Source organism: Cydia splendana, chromosome 24 (assembly GCF_910591565.1).
Source record: "Cydia splendana chromosome 24, ilCydSple1.2, whole genome shotgun sequence".
Taxonomy (NCBI): Eukaryota; Metazoa; Arthropoda; class Insecta; order Lepidoptera; family Tortricidae; genus Cydia; species Cydia splendana.
Genome location: NC_085983.1, coordinates 1,413,552 through 1,433,798, shown reverse-complemented (window position 1 = coordinate 1,433,798; position 20,247 = coordinate 1,413,552). Strand labels below are relative to the sequence as shown.

The window sequence follows — 20,247 nt, the reverse complement described above, 5'->3', positions numbered from 1 at the left end:
TTAGAATTTCGCGCCTTTTGACAAGATTTGCTTGACCATCTATATTACATAAAGCAAAATTAAGCGCAGTTACAATACCTAGCAAGATTTTACATAAGTCACAGAGTGAGCCATTTTTTGGTGATGCACTTGCTATTCAATGCTATCAGCGCAAGAGGGCTCAACAGTGCATGCTACAGGCTGCTACAGGTTATTGCTAGTCCCCAATAACCCAATGTGTTTCAAATTTCCGAACTGAATCAGTGACGTACAGTTGACACTGCTGAGTTGCTGACACTTGACAGATTGACAAGACAAATAGATGAAACCTATTGAATTGGAGAATTAAATTAATTTTATTTATAAATTTTTATTATTTTTAGTTTCATGGACATTTCGTTAATAATCCATTAGATTCTAGGGTCAAATCATGGAGGTAACACAAAATGAGTCCTCAAAAGAGGACCCGTTGTTATGCTGCCGAGCCTGCCTATCCACCGACGGAAAGCTATTCAACATACATGAAAATAAACTTGCTGACGCCTTTGCTCACATAACGGGGACTCCTGTAAGTATTTTTGGGTTAATCCTAGTCTTATTGACCCATTGTCATACTTCGTTTATTTTAGCATTAGGAAAAGTGTAAACAATCTTGACGTGTCTTTTTATTGAAAAACTCTCGTTTCAGTAGGGTAATTCGCCAGTAACTGGCCACCGGTCCATAACTGGCCACCCTAAACTAAAAAAGAATTTTATTCACCTATAAACAGAATTCATTTCATTTTTAGGGTTCCGTACCCAAAGGGTAAAACGGGACCCTATTACTAAGACTTCGCTGTCCGTCCGTCCGTCCGTCCGTCCGTCCGTCCGTCCGTCCGTCCGTCCGTCTGTCACCAGGCTGTATCTCACGAACCGTGATAGCTAGACAGTTGAAATTTTCACAGATGATGTATTTCTGTTGCCGCTATAACAACAAATACTAAAAACAGAATAAAATAAAGATTTAAATGGGGCTCCCATACAACAAACGTGATTTTTGACCAAAGTTAAGCAACGTCGGGAGTGGTCAGTATTTGGATGGGTGACCGTTTTTTTTTTGCTTTTTTTTTGTTTTTTTTTTTTGCATTATGGTACGGAACCCTTCGTGCGCGAGTCCGACTCGCACTTGCCCGGTTTTTTTCATTTATTTCATATTGTATTGTCATGTACATTAGATGTTACATTAGGTATATAATTATAGTCAGATCATGACAACCTGTTAGGGCACACAATAGTTTTATTATTCTATTCTATTCTAAGTTAGTCTATAAGGTAACATTTACTTATTAGTAATAAATTTACTGAAAAAATAATCGACGGCAAAGCTTAAAACTAAGTCTAGGTATATAACATCAACAATATATTGATATCAATCAATACAAATAAATAATTAGTCAATTTATAATTAATAGTAATTATTTTGATTTATTGATGTCGTTTCTTATTGTATAGGTTGTAATAATAGGCTAATGGTAAAAAGTTGTCAAATTGTATAAGGTTTCAATAACTGGCCTTAACCTTAACCTTAACCTTTGGTATGAATAGTAGCAGATCTGCTCCATATTTATTCAACTTAAACAATAAGTTGTCGTGATTGCTAAATAAATGGCAAATTTTTGACAAGAGCATATGAAAGGTATAATAACTAGCCACCTGATACTAAAATGAATTCTGTTTATAGGTGAATAGAATTCATTTTTAGTTTCGGGTGGTCAGTTACTAACAGGTGGCCAGTTACTGGCGAATTATCCTATCTGGGATATAATAAAAAAACAGTTTACTAATGGCTGTAATAATTTATTTTTGACAAAATACTTAACTGCACATTACTCCCAATGCTATTTCTGTTGCAGGTAGTCAAGGACAAGCTTCCTCAGCACCTGTGCTCGTACTGCGGCACGCAGCTGCGTAAATGTGCATCTTTCAGAGACATGTGTCTCCGCACACAACAGTGTCTAACTGCGGAGTCGCTCAAGGAAAAGGTACACATTTTTACATACATGATGATGATGATGATGATTGATAGATATGGGTCGGGAGGGCGCCCAAGTGACACACAACGTAGCTGTTAGCGAACTGATTTATTTAACCTGTTACCTGGTTTATATCGCGGTGGGCGCAGCGACCATGCGTACTTACATCTACCTATGCATGCATACGCAACAATCATGTTTCAAGTTTCAAATATACTTTATTCATGTAGGCCTAGCAACAAGCACTTCCCTAATAGCATTTTCTTGTAGGGATTTTGTTGGGCCTTTGTTTACGTATTAGTTGGGCAACCGTTATATTTGGCCGTACGATTTGCTGGAGGGCCCTCGACAAAGGCCCTCCCGAAGATTCCCAACAGAGCGCCATAAGAGTAATTTTTTCGTTGGGCCTATTTAAATAAATCATACAATTATTCAACGGTGGTGGTTTTGGTTGGGCCGTGGTTGGGCCTATACACATTTGTTTGATGGTTGGTTAATTGTTACATTTGGCCGTACGATTTGCTGGAGGGCCCTCGACAAAGGCCCTCCCGAAGATTCCCAACAGAGGGCCATTAGAGTAATTTTATCGTTGGACCTATTTAAATAAATCATACAATTATTCAACGGTGGTGGTTTTGGTTGGGCCGTGGTTGGGCCTATACACATTTGTTTGATGGTTGGTTAATTGTTACATTTGGCCGTATGGCTTGCTGTAGGGCCAACTGCAAAAAAATAAAAAGGGCAATTTTTTCGTTCTGCTTCTGTTTGCAAATTCAACAATTACCCAACGGCAAGTCAGGTAGGTCGGTAGGTAGTCGTGCACCAGGTTGAAGGCCCAACACAGCTTGTCCCACAAAGGGCCAACAATGTAACTTTAACGTTGGGCCTTGTGTAGGATTCTTACAATACTACCGTAGGTAAATAGTTGTGTAATTTATAGTGTGCCTACAGTCTAATTATGTAATGGGCTTTTGTTTACGAGTCCTACAGTTACCCTACGTTAAGTAAGTGGTTGTGTAATACGACGTTGGGCCTTTGCTGATAAATATTACAATTACACTACGGTAGGCAACTAGGCATTGGTTGTATCCACATGAAGGCCCTAGGCTAGACAGCAGTTGTTGTTAATCTTCTCTGTATCGTTCCAATTTTAGTATATGTACTGCCGAAGCAAGTACACTTACTATACACTCTAATTTGTATATATACTAACCGCACTTCGAAACTTCGTAAGCGAGATTTATGTTTTTTGAGATTTAAATTGAGAAAATGTTGGTAAAATACAATTTTCTAAATTTATGTATAAATTTTATAGTTATAGCTATTAGATTTATAAGTTACTTTTAAAAAATATTATGATTATATCCGGAATAATCGAGAAAATAACTATAACTTCGATGTTTGGAGACAGTAACGCCATCTAGTGACGCCACAAGCAAACTCAACTGGTATTGTTGGGCATCAGTACCACAGCCAATGTTGGTAAATGCGATATTTGTGCTCACTGGGCCAACGAATGTTATCGTTGTTTAGCCACCGGTACCAAAATACACAAAGGCCCATTGTTAGGCGTCAGTGCCACAGCCAATGTTGGTAAATACGATATTTGTTATCATTGGGCCAACGAATGTTATCGTTGTTTAGCGAACGGTAGCAAAATACACAAAGGCCCATTGTTGGGCCTCAATGCTACAGCCAATGTTGGTAAATGCGATATTTGTCGTCATTGGGCCATCGGATGATATCTTTGACTAGCCAATGTTACCAAAATACACAAAGGCCCATTGTTGGGCATCCGTGCCACAGCCAATGTTGGTAAATGCGGTATTCGTCACCATTGGGCCAACGAATGTTATCGTTGTTTAGCGAACGGTAGCAAAATACACAAAGGCCCATTGTTGGGCCTCAATGCTACAGCCAATGTTGGTAAATGCGATATTTGTCGTAATTGGGCCATCGGATGATATCGTTGATTAGCCAACGTTACCAAAATAAACAAAGGCCCATTGTTGGGCATCTGTGCCACAGCGAATGTTGGTAAATGCGATGGTGGGCCAATACAAAATTAATGTTGGCTACGGAACGAACCTCATCCCAACGTTTTCCCTACCGTTGGCACCGTAGGCCCCAACGAAAATGCTACTAGGGAATTATGAATGGTTAGTTGTTATTACATATATACTATCTTAAGCTAATTATCAGAGCAATTTATTGACATTAATATTATTCCATAGTAATATTGGATTATTATACAGATCAAATTTAATACTAAGAATTTCACAAAAAGATCGTCAAACATAAAAAATTGTATAAAAAATACTAGTCTAGAATGTTTCTAGAGTAAAATCTAAATGAAAACAAAAACATAACAAAAGAAGTACATACATTGAAATATCCATTTCCTGCTATCCCTCATCAGGGACATAGGGCTCTCAGAAGGGAAGCCGAGGCTAACTGGTGACGCCTCCTTTTCCACTGTGCGCCTCCATGGTACATGGGCGACCATCATACTATCATGTTTCTGTTTTATATTATAATAATTGTTTATATTTCAGCTGGACTTAGGTGGAATTCGCCAAATAAGCCGCCCCTCAAACCTATTTCTCGATCTAACAATATCTGAAGTGGAAACAGCAGAATATACAGACATCACACCAGCAGACAATATAAAAGAGGAACCAAACATAATCACCAAGGAGCCAAATATGGCAAACTTTAATAAACCAAACATAAACATTGCCGGTGTTATTACAAAAACCGGGACGAAAACTCAATTTGAAAACCAAAAGCATGTACTTAATATTCCTGCCGATAAGCTTAAATATATACAAAAAAGGGTTAGAAACATTGAGAATACCATCAGGAAAAAGATGCAAAAGGCAGAAGATGACGAAAACAATGCCAGTATTACAGAAACAAAAAACGTGAGAAAGATTGAAAATACCATCATGATTAAGACAAATGAAAACGATGAAAATGATGCCATTACAGAAACGAAAATTAAGATGGAAATCGAAATTGAAGAAGATACAAGCTACAGAGTATTTGGTGAGGAAATTAAGAAAGAGTTTGAAATTGAAGGTGACCATGGTGAAGTTTATTGTGACAGTGTTAAGATTAAGACACCGCTTAAAAGGCGAAAAGAAATGAAAAAAAATTTGGAAGTTAAGAGGAAGAAAAAAGATGTGAAAACTCCGTGCAAAAGTAAAACTAAGCAGAAAAGAGTAGCAAGTAAGAGGGTGAAGAGAAAAATTAGGAATGCCAAAAACAATTATATGCCGGAGTTTGATTTTGCTAAATTCGAGAGGGATAATGCAGTGAAAATTGTGACTTTAAGCAAGGTATGCTCCATACTAGGGTAATTCGTCAATTACTGGCCACTTATTAGTAACTGGCCACCTTATACTAAAAATGAATTCTATTCATGTATAAACAGAATTCATTTTAGTATAAGGTTTCAATAACTAACCACGTTGTACTAAACTGGGTGAATAGAATTCATTTTTAATTTAGTGCGGCCAGTTATTGGTCCGTGGCGAGTTAGTGGCGAATTACCCTAGCATTTAATTTTTTTTTAATTTAATAGTTATTATTGTTAAAAGTTGATTGTGCAATGTACAGGAAGAGCAGCTGGAAGAGATCGCCGCCCGCAAGAAGTCGCAGAACTACCTGGAGTCGCAGTACAAGTGCGAGACCTGCGGGAAGGCGTTCAACGCGGAGGCCGCCTACAACAACCATCTACTGCGACACGATCCTGTGAGTTACACAAGTACATTGTTCTTATATTACATATGACTAATATTGTTATAACTGTGGAATGAATGGTCGCCTGCGGTATTTCCGGACCGATACGACCTTCAAGAAGAGCATACTCCCATCTTATATTTCCGCAGCGCACTTAAGCACCGTCTCCATATCGAGTCTATCTATCTGATCGAGTTGGCTCGCGCGGCAGCCCGGTATCCATTGCGCGCGGCTGCCTCGCGAGTCAATGTTCGATAGTTTGCCGCGCGATATGGACGGGGCTTTACAATCCCTCTGGTGTTGCGGGTTGAGCGACGGCAATCGCTTACCATCAAGCGATTCGTCTGCTTTTTTGCATCCTACATGATAAACAAGCTATGACATACAAGGAAACTGCCTAAAACTGGAAAAAGTAAATGAATTCCACAATTAATAACTAATGTAGATCCTTAAAAAAATATTTCTTAGTTATTTCATCACTTATCATTATCAGTCATGTCTCAAATTTAGATTTTAGAACAAACTTGTTCAATTATGTTTTGCATGAATATTAGATTTTCTAAATTTACCGATATATCTAACTTGAAGCAGCCTACAATATAGATTTATGTACGATTACCACTGATCGGGCATTTCACATTTGTATGGCCGCAAGCCGGTGGGCTGCTCGCGGACGCGGACGGCTCCGGACGGACTCCATCTAGTCCGTCATTTGTAATGTACAGGACATTGTGAAATGCGCTCCGGCGCAGCCCGATTCCAGCCGGTCGGTGGGAATTGTACATGAGGATTAGAATCAGATTCTTTACCTTCTATCATCCCACCTTCAACTCAAGTCAAATTATCTCTTCATTATTAAACTACCAACAAACCAAGTGGGCTTAAGCCTCCATTTCCTAATGTCAACTGTTAATGAAATGAAATATTTTTATTTGGAACATGAAGTCCATATATGTATAGGGTTAGGTATTACAATAACTTACATATATCTAGAGTTAGTATTATAATTAAGACAAAACAAAACATTTATAACTATCGTGGCGGAACAGCCACAGGTGAGTGTGGCTGCACGCACCGCTTGACCAGGGGCGAGCCCCAACGCTGCGCCAGCGTACTTAGGATGCTGTTCGTGCTGCTTCGGCTGCGATTGAGGAGTGACGCGCATCGCTTTCTCATGATGGCGAAAAAAACCGGGCTAGTGCGAGTCGGACTCGCGCACGAAGGGTTCCGTACCATAACGCAAAAAACGACAAAAAAAAACGGTCATCCATCCAAGTACTGACCCCGCCCGACATTGCTTAACTTCGGTCAAAAATCACGTTTGTTGTATGGGAGCCCCACTTAAATCTTTATTTTATTCTGTTTTTAGTATTTGTTGTTATAGCGGCAACAGAAATACATCATCTGTGAAAATTTCAACAATTTCAACAACAACAAAAATGTCAACTATCTCACGGTTCGTGAGATACAGACGGACGGACGGACGGACGGACGGACGGATGGACGGACGGACGGACGGACGGACAGCGGAGTCTTAGTAATAGGGTCCCGTTTTACCCTTTGGGTACGGAACCCTAATAATAGGGTCCCGTTTTACCCTTTGGGTACTGAACCCTAAAAACAGTTAATATAAATATTTTTATTTTAGATCGAGGGCGAACTAGCATGCGAGATCTGCTCCGTGCGCTACAAGCGTCAGTTCCAGGTGCAGCGCCACCAGGACGTGCACCGGCTGAAGATTGTATGCAACGAGTGCGAATATGTCTCCAGAACCAGGTCAGACCATCCATTGATCACGTAAGGTTAAGGGCTTACAGATGTAGCGTATAATTTCTATAATAAACAGTTGACCCTTTTAATAATTCCTTGTCTAGTCTAAAAATGCTTGTGAGACGTAAACTCTTTTAGTACCTAATTCCTAACTGTAGCAATTCATTTCGACATATATTTTTATTACGACGATTATGATTATGATTATGATTATTACTGCACACTCAGGGGCATTGGGGATGGGTCTGTTTGTGTGGCAATTACTACACAGCGTGGCCCGTTTTCATTGTTCCTTGAGATTGTATGCTTATTTGTGTATTCTTAAATTACTTACTACGTTGTTCTTACCTACCTTTTTATTTTATTAATATTGTGTTTAATGAACCTCCAGGTCTGTTTGTATCACCTCTCCGTTTCTGTACATTGTGTACAACATATGTAATATGTTTATTATGACTGATTATGTTCTAAAAAAAAAAATATTTTCCCTCATATTTTCACGGAAATTTACCAACCTGTCTTGCTATTTTAGTCAGTCTCGGTACAAAAGTACTGAGGTTGATTGAAGTAGCATGACAAATACGAACGTTTCCGAGAAAATTCGAAAGAAAACAATTATGTCACTAAGATCTGTATTTAGCTATGACGTAAGCTTAGCATTGCTTACAGGTGTATGTTAGTAACCTTACTCGTGCGAAATATGTTACATTGATTTCGCTATGGTGTATCATTACGTAATTTGTGCAGGTGGCAAGCAGTCAGACATCACGAGATGCACGCGGGCAAGACCTACCAATGCCAGCATTGCGGGAAAACCTATGCGTGAGACCATTATTATTTAACTTCCATTGTCACACACCTCTTAGTTAGAGGATATAAATATAACCAAACGGAGTAGCCATTATCAGGCGTTCCCCTCTGTCGAAAATAGGCGGCCAATGGCCATATACATTGCATGGACTGACGTTTATCTGACTAGGCTATTTTTACGTTACGTATACATTTGACGTGTCCCTCTCCCGCAAAAAAAAAGGCAGACTGTTTTGTACCGAAAATTACAGACAAGGCGGCTCCGTTTGGTTATACCCTCTAAGCTACACCTTATAAAACTAAGTCCCCCACCGCGTCTGTCTGTTTTGTGTGTATGTTCGCGATAAACTGAAAAACTACTGAACTCATTTTTATGCGGTTTTCACCTATCAATAGAGTTATTCTTGGGAAAGGTTTAGGTCACAGACTTAAATATACCATAGATGACGCAAATGCATCTACTTCGCGTGCCCGAACCCCGACCAAGCGTCGAGGTTGGCCGTCGCTATTGACATTCCACGCGCGCCAGTTGTTGCAGTTGGTAGTCCATAAAAAATTAAAAATGTCTCGTTGCGTGATAATTAACTGCAACAGCCCAAAAATTGCAAGCACCCAAGGGCAAGGACATATTTCCTATCACAGGTAAGTAATTTTGAAATCATATTATGCGTAAATTCATTTTAAAACAATTTTTTAAGTATTCCAAGTTGTGATTCCAATAATATACCTAAGTAACTATAGATTAACGTTACAAAACTATATTTACATTACATTGCGCGTTTGCTTTGAGCGTTTGATCTGACGTTGTGAGTTAAGAGACGATGAATATCGGACTAGCGATACTGTCGCGCATCGCTTCCACTTCGTGGTACAGGCCGTTTATCATTCGTCTGTCAAATTTAGCGACTAGTGTTGTTCATTCTACCAATCGCTTCTAATAAACGATTTTAATCGATATCGGACAAATGAATGATATTAACTATTAAAATTTGTTTTTGTAGTTATTGATAAAAAAAAATATCAAACTACACAACGGGACTTAATCGAGTATTTAAGTTTTAAGATTTACCTCCGACGAGGAGGTACTAAGGAGGAACGGGTACAAGGTAAAAAAGTGGCAACCCAGACGAAAGGCAAGAGGGAAACGTCCAGGGCCCAGTTTTATAAAGTTACAAGTTACAAGTTTACAAGCGTTTACTGGCAACACTTGCACCGTTTTTTACAATTTGCGTTTTATAAAAGTACTGTGTTACAATTTTACAGGTTACTGGTACAAGTGCCTGTAGCTCAACCATAGACAAAATATGGGAGTTTAATAGTTTTAAACTCATAATCGAACAAGCGTTTTATAAAAATATTGTAAATTACAAGTGTAGATTGGTACACTTGTAACAAAAACTTACATACGTCTTGAGTCCTGTAACAGCTACTTGTAGTGTCTCAGTGATTCGCTTTTTCGCTCGTAATTCTTAATTTTAACTACAATTATTCGTTTTCTGAGAGATTTTAAACTTTACTTTTTATTGTTAGGCACCAACGCCAACGATTGTGCCAGGGCATGCATACTTTTCCATGCACTGACCTTATCAGTTTTTGTTAGTGTATCTGCAATATATACCTAGTAAATAGGAAATAAAGTGACAATATGTTTGATATTGATTTTATTGATTCGTTTTATTTTATCTACTAGGAAACGGAAAGGTATTGGTGCCGATATTTGTCGTTGATTTATTAGCATTCGTCTCTTTATTTAAGTATAGTGCATTCACATTATGGTAAAGTACTATTCATAATTTCCGATGCACAGCATACTTATCTTTGAGCCGCTGCCGAAACGATACATTTTAATGTAATGTGAAACAGTATTTATTTACTTATTAGGTAAATATTTCATTAAATCTAACTTAATCTGAATCTGAAAACGGGCCAAAAAGTATATCCTTGGCATCGAACACCGCTCTCAACCACTCGATTTTTCCTTCATTTCTGGCCATTTTTTCAGTAATTAATATTTTACAGCAAACAATAACACAGCATTTAGTAGAGCACCGAGTATCTATGACAGACGTTTTTTTTAAATAGTGATGTCCTTCACACCTGTAGATTTCAAATGTAATCGAGATTGACCGTGGTTCTTTACAACTGTAATCATCTATGTGTATTTATAAAACACCTGTAGCCGTTCACAGTGCTTTACAGGTGCCTGTAGCCTGTACTCTTGTAACCTGTAACTTGTAACTTTATAAAACTGGGCCCTGATGTCTCCAGACAGCCGGCGTTTTTGCCGTATGTAAAAGTTTATACGACACCTTTAAAAACGAGGGTAATTTAAACATATACGATTACATGTTTAGTATGTTTATAAATTTCTATTGTGTTAAAAAGACTTTCATTATTTTTGTTTTCCACATGATCCAGTCATAGATTTTGTAAATACCAGTTTCATTGAAAGGAAAACTTGAGAAGAAGATCATTCGTCTGTCAGAAAATCGATGTCATTCATGACAATCGATTTGTGATTTTTGGCGTGGTTCGCGGGGTAGCGGGGAGTGAGCGAGCGAGACCGCAGATATAAAATCTATGAGTACGAGCAAGACAGTTGAATCGTAGCGGGGCAGAGGGGCATCGGTGTCTTTGAATCGGTTAGGATTTCCCATCACTAAATTGCGGCTGTGACGTCACAGTAGGTGGTAAAAAGTCGGCACGCTTGGTTTCAATACAAATCGTGATATTTGCTTCATCTATGGTATATTTAAGTCTGTGGTTTAGGTGTATATTTGGTAAGGTTTTGTGTAACCCATGCGAAGTCGGAGCGGGTCGCTAGTTCGTATATAAATATCTAATATCTGCGAGACCGAGCTTTGCTCGGAAAACATAAAAACTCATAAATGCGCGTTTTCCCAGGGATAAGACCTAGCTATATAGATTTTTCTCCCCCGAAAACCCGCATAAGTACCTATAGCAAATTTCATATAAATCGTTAGAGCCGTTTACGAGATCTCCGAAACTTATATATAAATATTCTCGTTTCTCCCTCAGCAAGATGACTACGTACTTGTCACACATACGTATTGTGCACCCCGCGCAGTGCGCCGCGTGCGACGTGTGCGGGGAGACGTTCGTGGGGGAGCACGGGCTGCGCGCGCACAAGAAGAGATCGCATGCTAAGGTAGTGTAGCGTGAGCGGGACGGATGTATGTCTCCGTGTCACTCTCGCGTGTGCGGCGAGACGTTCGTGGGGGAGCACGGGCTGCGCGCGCACAAGAAGAGATCGCATGCTAAGGTAGTGTAGCGTGAGCGGGACGGGTGTATGTCTCCGTGTCACTCTCGCGTGTGCGGCGAGACGTTCGTGGGGGAACACGGGCTGCGCGCGCACAAGAAGAGATCGCATGCTAAGGTAGTGTAGCGTGAGCGGGACGGGTGTATGTCTCCGTGTCACTCTCGCGTGTGCGGCGAGACGTTCGTGGGGGAACACGGGCTGCGCGCGCACAAGAAGAGATCGCATGCTAAGGTAGTGTAGCGTGAGCGGGACGGGTGTATGTCTCCGTGTCACTCTCGCGTGTGCGGCGAGACGTTCGTGGGGGAGCACGGGCTGCGCGCGCACAAGAAGAGATCGCATGCTAAGGTAGTGTAGCGTGAGCGGGACGGGTGTATGTCTCCGTGTCACTCTCGCGTGTGCGGCGAGACGTTCGTGGGGGAACACGGGCTGCGCGCGCACAAGAAGAGATCGCATGCTAAGGTAGTGTAGCGTGAGCGGGACGGGTGTATGTCTCCGTGTCACTCTCGCGTGTGCGGCGAGACGTTCGTGGGGGAACACGGGCTGCGCGCGCACAAGAAGAGGTCGCATTTCGCATCACCGATTCCGTACCCAAAAGGTAAATACGGGACCCGATTACTAAGTCGAACTCACGGCCTCAAGATCAATACTCCAGTGCCTCGAACTGAGCCACCAAGACCTCATCCACAGCGAATCTTTCCACCATATGGTCCCCCACATTAGGTAGATAGGGTAGGGTACCCTAGCGACATCTACCCAAGTCAATCCAAGTCTCACCCAAGGCACAGAATAAATAATAGTACTACCGTACAGAAAGGAAACTTCCTACAAAACCAAGTTTAGGGTCGAATCATGCTGTCCCTTTCTAATATATAGCACTATCCCTTTCAGCTATTTAGGGTTGTCAAGATTCAAGCCATTATCTTATCTGTGGTCGTGCACGCAAAGGGACGTAAAGTTGTGCCAACCCTAATAATTGCTCGGAGCAACGCTGAGCCGAACGGAGCCGAGTTTGCCCGAAGCGAGTTTCGTACCCCTGCCCAAGGCAGTATTTTTCCACTTTTAAGGGCTCATTTAGACGTTGCGAGAACTCGCATGCGAGTTTCAATACATTGCTGTTTTTGATCGGTCGGTTGAATTGGACGTAACCAACAGTCCGCAATGTATAGATGGTCAAGCAAATCTTGTCAGTAGAAAAAAGCGCGAAATTCAAATTTTCTATGAGACGATATCACTTCGCGCATACTATTTTCAAATTTGCCGCCTTTTTCTACTGACAAGATCTGCATGACCAACTTGAACTAAAATCGCATGCGAGATCGCGCGCCCTCTAAATCAGCCCTATTTTTTGTGTATTTTATTTCAGAAGCCGCAACAATTCAAGTGTACTACTTGTTCAGCCAACTTCCATAGTTTAGAAGCACTGAACAGACACACAGACACGGCCGGCGAGCACAGAGACCTGCGGCCGTGCGAGCAGTGCGGCGAGAACTGTGCGAGCGAGGACAAGCTACAGGAACATGTCAAAGAGACACACCCGAAGGAAACATGTCTGTGTGACGAGGTATGGTATATTTTCTTTTAGTTTTACAAACAACACGGAATGCCGATTTTTCGCGGCATTTTATTAAATTATATGTTTTTAGGCGAAATTCGAAAAGAAGAAACGCAGTAAAGCGAAAAATACAGAGTTTATTTGCTATGAATTATTGACTACGACTCCAGTAACAAAGGTTATTTTCGAACGAGCGAGCGAAGCGAAGTGAAGTTGTTATCGAACGAGCGAGCGAAGCGAAGTTCTTACATTCAACTTGGAACACACGGTTGGCTAGGGGCACGTCCCGGCATTTCGATGTTTTTAAGCTGAACTATCAGAGGATAGTTTGAAACACAATAACTTAAGTAAATTTGTTCTAATTTAAATGAAATGGGGTGAACGTACAGTTGAGGGCATTATATTTTAGTCATTAAATTTTAAGCAGGCTCGATCAAGAGGTTATTGAGCCAGAAGTGCTTAAAATGCTAAAAAGCTATTTTGAGGGGTCTTGCTATTCTGGTCATTTTAATTGCAAAAAAGTATGGTCGAGTTTGGTATCAAATGAAAGTGCTCGGTTTACACATTTATAATATTGTTTTTTAATTTAAGATTTTAAAATAATTAACGAGATAAAAACGAAATAAAATAAACATAATATTAGTATTTGACATTTGACAAGAAAGATTACGGCTTACCACAGTTACAGTTTATTTTAATCTCCATGGTGACTTAAATTTATCAGTTAAGGGCTCCATAGATCTTGCAATGAATCGCACGTGGTTTTCGATCCTTTGACCACTAAGTAGCACTGCATTCAATAGATCTTTTTGGCGAACCGCGAGGCCTCAGTTCGGGGCGAACTAGTTATATAGCTGTCGAATAATGTACAATTTAAAACTAAAAACTACAAACATCATGGTTATGATTACACACCGGTAACTCGTGGCATTTAGGTAGCACTTAAAAGATTAGTGATGAGCACACATCGGTAACTTGTGGCACTTGACAGTTTCTAACAGACTAGTGATGTGACAATGTTCTTCCTATACGAGTCGAGAAAAATAAACCACTAAAAAAAGGAATTAATTAAACTAATCTTTTAAGTGCTACCTAAATGCCACGAGTTACCGATGTGTAGTTATGATGTATTACGTCAGAAATGTATAATATTCCACGTACAGTGCGACATGACGTTCCCCGACGCGAAGGCGTTCCAAGTACACAACCGTCGCAAGCATCTCAACGAGCGGCCCAAGGCCGGGCGCGGGGAGTACGCGAGGAAGTACTACGCGCGCCGCCGCGCCGCGCTGCGCGCCTCTTCCGCGCCCTCCTCCGCGCCCGCCTCCGCGACCGCTCGACACGCGCCGGTGACACTGTTCGTGTGTGAGCAGTGCGGACGCGTTCTACAGGTTAGTATATCATCATCATTCATCATTCTAGCCTTCAGCCGCCCACTGCTGAGCATAGGCCTCTCTTCGTGTACGCCACTATCCCGGTCCTGGGCTAGTCTCATCCAAAAGTGCCCCGCGATTTTCCGAATGTCATCCACCCAACGAGCCAACGGACGCCAGGCGCTTCTTTCATTCGAAAGCGGCCATCACTCTGCCTAGCAACATGTCCCGCCCAACTCCATTTAAGCTTGGTGATGACGTCGCCCAAGTCTCGCACCTTGGTTAGTATAAGCACAGAATAAGTAATAGTACTACCGTACAGAAAGGACACTTCCTACAAAACCGAAGTTTGACAGCGATTCAAGGTCGAATTATGATATCCCTTTCTAACTTATGACTATCCCTTTCGACTATTAAGGCCAAATTTCAAGTAATTATCCTATCTGGTAAGGTCGTGCACGCAAAGAGACGCCAAGTTGTGTCAACCCTAGTAATTGCTCGGAGCAATGCTGAGCCGAACGGAGCCGAGTTTGCCCGAAGTCAGGAGTGTCTCCCCACTGGTATAAGATAGAATTGAATTCTAAATAAAACTTTGAACTTCCATTTTGTCCTTAGCCTTAAAACTCCATTTTTAGGGTTCCGTACCCAAAGAGTAAAAACGGGACCCAATTACTAAGACTCCGCTGTCCGTCTGTCTGTCACCAGTCTGTATCTCATGAACCGTGATAGCTAGGCAGTTGAAATTTAAATAATAATAAATAAATAAATAAATATTGTGGACATCTTACACAGATCGACCTAGCCCCAAACTAAGCATAGCTTGTACTATGGGTACTAGGCGACGATATAAATATATTTATATAGATAAATACATACTTATATACATAGAAAACACCCATGACTCAGGAACAAATATCTGTATTCATCACACAAATAAATGCCCTTACCAGGATTCCAACCCAGGACCATCGGCTTCGCAGGCAGGGTCACTACCCACTAGGCCAGACCGGTCGTCAATTTTCACAGATGATGTATTTCTGTTGCCGCTATAACAATAAAGTCCAAAATTAGTCCAGTTTCCTCACGATGTATTCCTTCGCCGAAAAGCGACTGGTAAATATCAAATGATATTTCGTACATGAGTTCCGAAAAACTCACATTTTACACTTATTTACCAATTTAAGTGTTTTTTTTTGAGAAAGAAAGATTAAAGAATTGAAGAAAGAGGGAAAGGAAGACCCACTATGAGATGGCAAGATGATATTACCAAAATTTCCGGGCCAAATTGGATACAAGTGGTCAAGGATCGAGATACATGGAGGGCTTTGGAGGAAGCCTTCACCTGTGAACACGGGGTTCTTGAATTATTTTATTTCAAAATTTAACCAAATATGAAAAAAATAATTTTCATGAAATAAAAGGCTTTTGATTAGAGATGCACCGGATATTCGGTTACTATCCGGTATCCGGTCTATTCACCGGTAATTTAACATCCGGCCGGATACCGGATAGTGACCTTCTATCCAGCCGGATACCGGATAGTAACTTTGCTTGATTTCGGAGTAAACAAATTGGATTTAAGAAACAATCACGGTCAAATTCGTACTCGTTTATAATTTTAAAACAATTTAAACACTCTACTCACTTGCACGCGCACTCATTTCGTACCTAGAAATGAGTCCGCGCGAACGTTCACTACGAAACAGGTCAAAGCCTGCACAAAGGTGCGCCTGAAGAACCAAAAAGTAGGTATAGTTCCGCAGGCCGAATATTCGGCAGCCGGATACCGATTATCGGCCAATGGTCAGGCCGAACATCCGGTATCCGGCCAAACTATCCGTTGCATCTATACATTTGATTTAATTTTTTTATCTATTTAATACATTGCGACAGAATTCGACCCTGCTCCGTCAGCACCAGGAGCAGCATCAGGCGGTGAGGACATTCGCCTGCAACCTGTGCCCGAAGAGCTTCGCCGTCAAAACTACGCTAGAGGTAAGCTATCAATCAATATTTTATTGATAAAATATAAATAAATATTTTTAATGTCAATACAATACTTACAGCTATAGTTCGTTTTTTTAGCATTAGGTAAACAATCTTGATGTGTCTTTTAATTGAAAAACACATTTTTAAAATAAGTTACGGCAAATATGTAACAATTATGAATCTAATACGATCATTTATATTCTTCTGCTTTCATAAGTAATAAGTAGTTACTGATTTTTAAAAAGCGTTTTTCAATTAAAAGACATGTCAAGATCGCTTACCTTCTTTCAACTTCTTTCTAATGCTAAAAAAGACGAACTATAATGGGAGCACATATTATTATATTTAGAATGAAATATTAGTAACTTATCTAGGGTACATCATTATTTTTGAGCCAAAATGAATTTTAATATATTATTTTAATTCGAATTATGCAGAGTAATTTATTATTGCATAAGTACTGAGCATTTCTTTTTTTGCATTTTTTTTATGTTACATTTTTGGCACATTTCTGTTATTTGTGGTCAGGATCGCAAGCCCTTTTCATCCTTATACTCGTAAGAGAAAAAAAAGTGTCCTAAAATTTCCATACAATTTCCAAACTTTGCTTTTTGTTACCGCCATACAAAGTACATATATGAAGAAATGGTAACATAAAAAAAATCTATTCACTTTGCTGGTATAGGATTTCTCGCTTGTGTGAATTGAGACACTTGGAGGTCCACATTTGTAATCAATACAAATGTAGTGCACAATTGTTTTTCATCGTATTTTCTCGGAAACGTTCGTATTTGTCATGCTACTTCAGTCAACCTCAGTACTTTTTGTACCGAGACTGACTGAAATAGCAAGACACGTTTTCGTACCTTTCCGTGAAAATACGATGGAGAATAGTTTTGCACTCAGGCTTATGTATGATAGCGTAAGTTGGGTATGGTGATGTAATTGCACTACATCTGTATCTTTTTCCGATCTGTCAAAACGATTACTCACTATCATATGGAATTTATATGAAACATCACAATGACGTCACGGTCAAGTTGTTCTATACGATTTTTTAAAGTGAAATTGTCTAAAAATAACTTCAGTCTACGTTTCTATTGTGTATGTGTATTTAGAGACATTTACCGACGCAGGCAAGTTAACCTAATAATATGTGTATGTGTGCAGAAACATTTGCGGACGCACACAGGGGAGAAGCCGTTCCAGTGCTCGAAGTGTCCGCTCGCTTTCACAGCGAAGGGCAACTTGAAACGACATTACAAAGTTGTGAGTACTTGTTCGAAGCTGGTTGTTGGTTGGTTGGTTCAAAGTTGGTTGCACTAACCATTATAATATTAAGAGAAGTATGTTGTTTAGGGTTGCTAACCAGGGTGGCAGAGTAACACTCAGTAGTAAGTATATGTATGAAGTGAACGTCTTTATTTGTCGAGTAGCCTATTTTATACATGTGTAGTTATCGCAGACACAAGCAATATGCGTTTATGTCGCTGTAAACCAAAGCCTTACTGCTAAACATTGAAACTGGCTAATCGCCATATTACACCATAAAGTGGAACCTCAACTGACACCGAAAAACCGTCATATTTCAGTGAATTCTAAATGAACTCTAAATATATATAGGAATACTGATATTAGTGTTCTTCCATTTTTTTTATAATAAACAAAAGAGGCATTAATACCCGTTTACTGTTGTTGCCACATTTTTTTAAATTTAAATTATTTCTTCTGATTGACCCCCGTTCTGAGTCATGGCTTGTCCAACAGGTCTCCATCGCCACAGCGGGGTAACGCTGCTAGCGTGATGGGGACCTTTGGACCCGGCATGGCTCAGTTTCAGTTTCTCAAGTTTTGTACATATTGTTAAATGTATCCTTTGTGAGTTAAAATAAATATTTTCTCTTTTATACCTAATTTATGGCGGCGCGGCGGTTACATTCGTATGACTCTTAAATTACATTTGTATTTCTTCTTACATGCAAAGTCACATAAATACGGTCATAAAATTCTCAGGTTATTACAAAACTTGGTTACTCCTGAATCTGAAACTATTTTATTAACCTTTGTTATTTGACTGTTGCTTAAATACTATTATATTCCACCGATGTTAGTATAGTATAGTCCAATATTGGACTACTGTCGTTGTGAATACTGTGTATATTGTCAAAAAAATAATTTTATTCCCAGGCACACGAAGGCATCCGCGAAAACGTCCCCTGTACGATCTGCGGGCGCCATTTGTCCACGAAGTCCGCGCTGGCGCTTCACGTGAGCACCGTGCACTACGGCCAACCCGCGCCCAAGCGGAACCGGAGCAAGCTGAAACGGAGCGTAAATAATATGGAAGAAAGCTGTAGTTAATGCAACACCTGTGCGAGTCCGCTGCGCGCGAGCACTGTGCAACACGGCCAGCCCGCGCCTAAGCGGAACCGGACCAAGTGGAACAAAAGCGGGATAATGACACATGTTGAATATCCCGTGCACCATCCGTGCGAGTGGTCCACGTGAGCACCGTGTACCGCGGCCAGCCCGCGCCAAAGCGGAACCGGACCAAGCAGAACAATAGCGGGATAATGACACAAGTTGAATATCACGTGCACCATCTGTGCGAGTAGTCCACGTGAGCGCCGTGCGCCACGGCCAGCCCGCGCCCAAGCGGAGCCGGACCAAGCGGCAACAATGATGACACATGTTGAATATTAAGTAATCTGTGTGAGTTGTCCTCAAGTCTCAGCCTGCGCACAAGCGGAACAAGAGTTGAATTTTATGAAATCTAGATAAGTGAAAATGAAAGAAGTACCGTAAAATGGGGTGAGTAGGGACGAAATCGAAGTTTAATTTATATACAAAAAAAGTGTTCCGGATGTATGAATTTTAGTTTGTCAATGATAATTTGTTGTTTCATTTCATAACTTTAGAGATAAACATGAAGTAGTAGGAAATCCCAGCTCACCTCGTAGTTGGGGTGACGAGGGATTTCCTACTAAGGTGAGTTATGAAAATTGTTGGATCGACACTTTGGGATTATGAACATAGCTTGATTTGTTATTAGAATATATTATTTACGTAGCAGTAGCCTGTAAAAACCAACTCAACCCTCTGTCATCCCTCCTCACCCCATTCATAACCCAACTGCCCTCGTAATCCCTACTCACCCCATTATACGGTACTATAATTAAATTAATAATATATTGTAATATGAAAAGTGTTTGTTTTAAATTAAAAAAAAAATCCTTACATTGATTAATTTATTTGTATTTTATTTTTAATTGATTTTCTATTTTATCTTATGTAATTTTAATGTATGTTGCTATGGACTTTGTCAGTAATAAAAGATTATTTTTTTTAATTCTATTTATTATGTTAAAGTACACTCATAAACAAATTTTGAGGAACGCAATGAAATACTATTTCATCACACTCACGCAGTAAATGTGGAAAGGCACGCAGGTTTAGCGGGAGTTATAGAAAAAGCGTTCTCCCTAGGGAGTTATGAAGTTTCTAGTGCCATAATTAACAGTCTTTTGTCTTTATACTTAATTTTTGTATCGCAAGTGTGATGAAAAACATTGCGTGTAACTCGGGGCGTAATAATATTGCAAACTCGAGTCTATAAATCGCTCCGGCAAGCCGTCGTCACGATTTAACTATAAGTACTCTCGTTTGCAATATTCAACTTACGCCCCATGTTGCACAATGTACTATTTACTAATTTTGAAATTACCTTACGTGCTGAAA

General features: G+C 40.2%; 1 protein-coding gene across 1 annotated transcript; it reads left to right on the top strand.

Annotated features, from left to right (window-relative positions):
* Positions 1-362: 362 nt before the first annotated feature.
* LOC134802330 (zinc finger protein 816-like) lies at positions 363-19,693 on the top strand. Its single transcript, XM_063774937.1, has 12 exons — positions 363-547; positions 1,872-2,000; positions 4,547-5,332; positions 5,613-5,747; positions 7,384-7,511; positions 8,253-8,327; positions 11,355-11,484; positions 12,959-13,156; positions 14,311-14,538; positions 16,414-16,515; positions 17,680-17,778; positions 18,697-19,693. Exons 1-12 carry the CDS (start codon positions 410-412, stop codon positions 18,868-18,870), a joined length of 2,322 nt encoding a protein of 773 aa, XP_063631007.1. The 5' UTR covers positions 363-409; the 3' UTR covers positions 18,871-19,693.
* Positions 19,694-20,247: the final 554 nt, after the last annotated feature.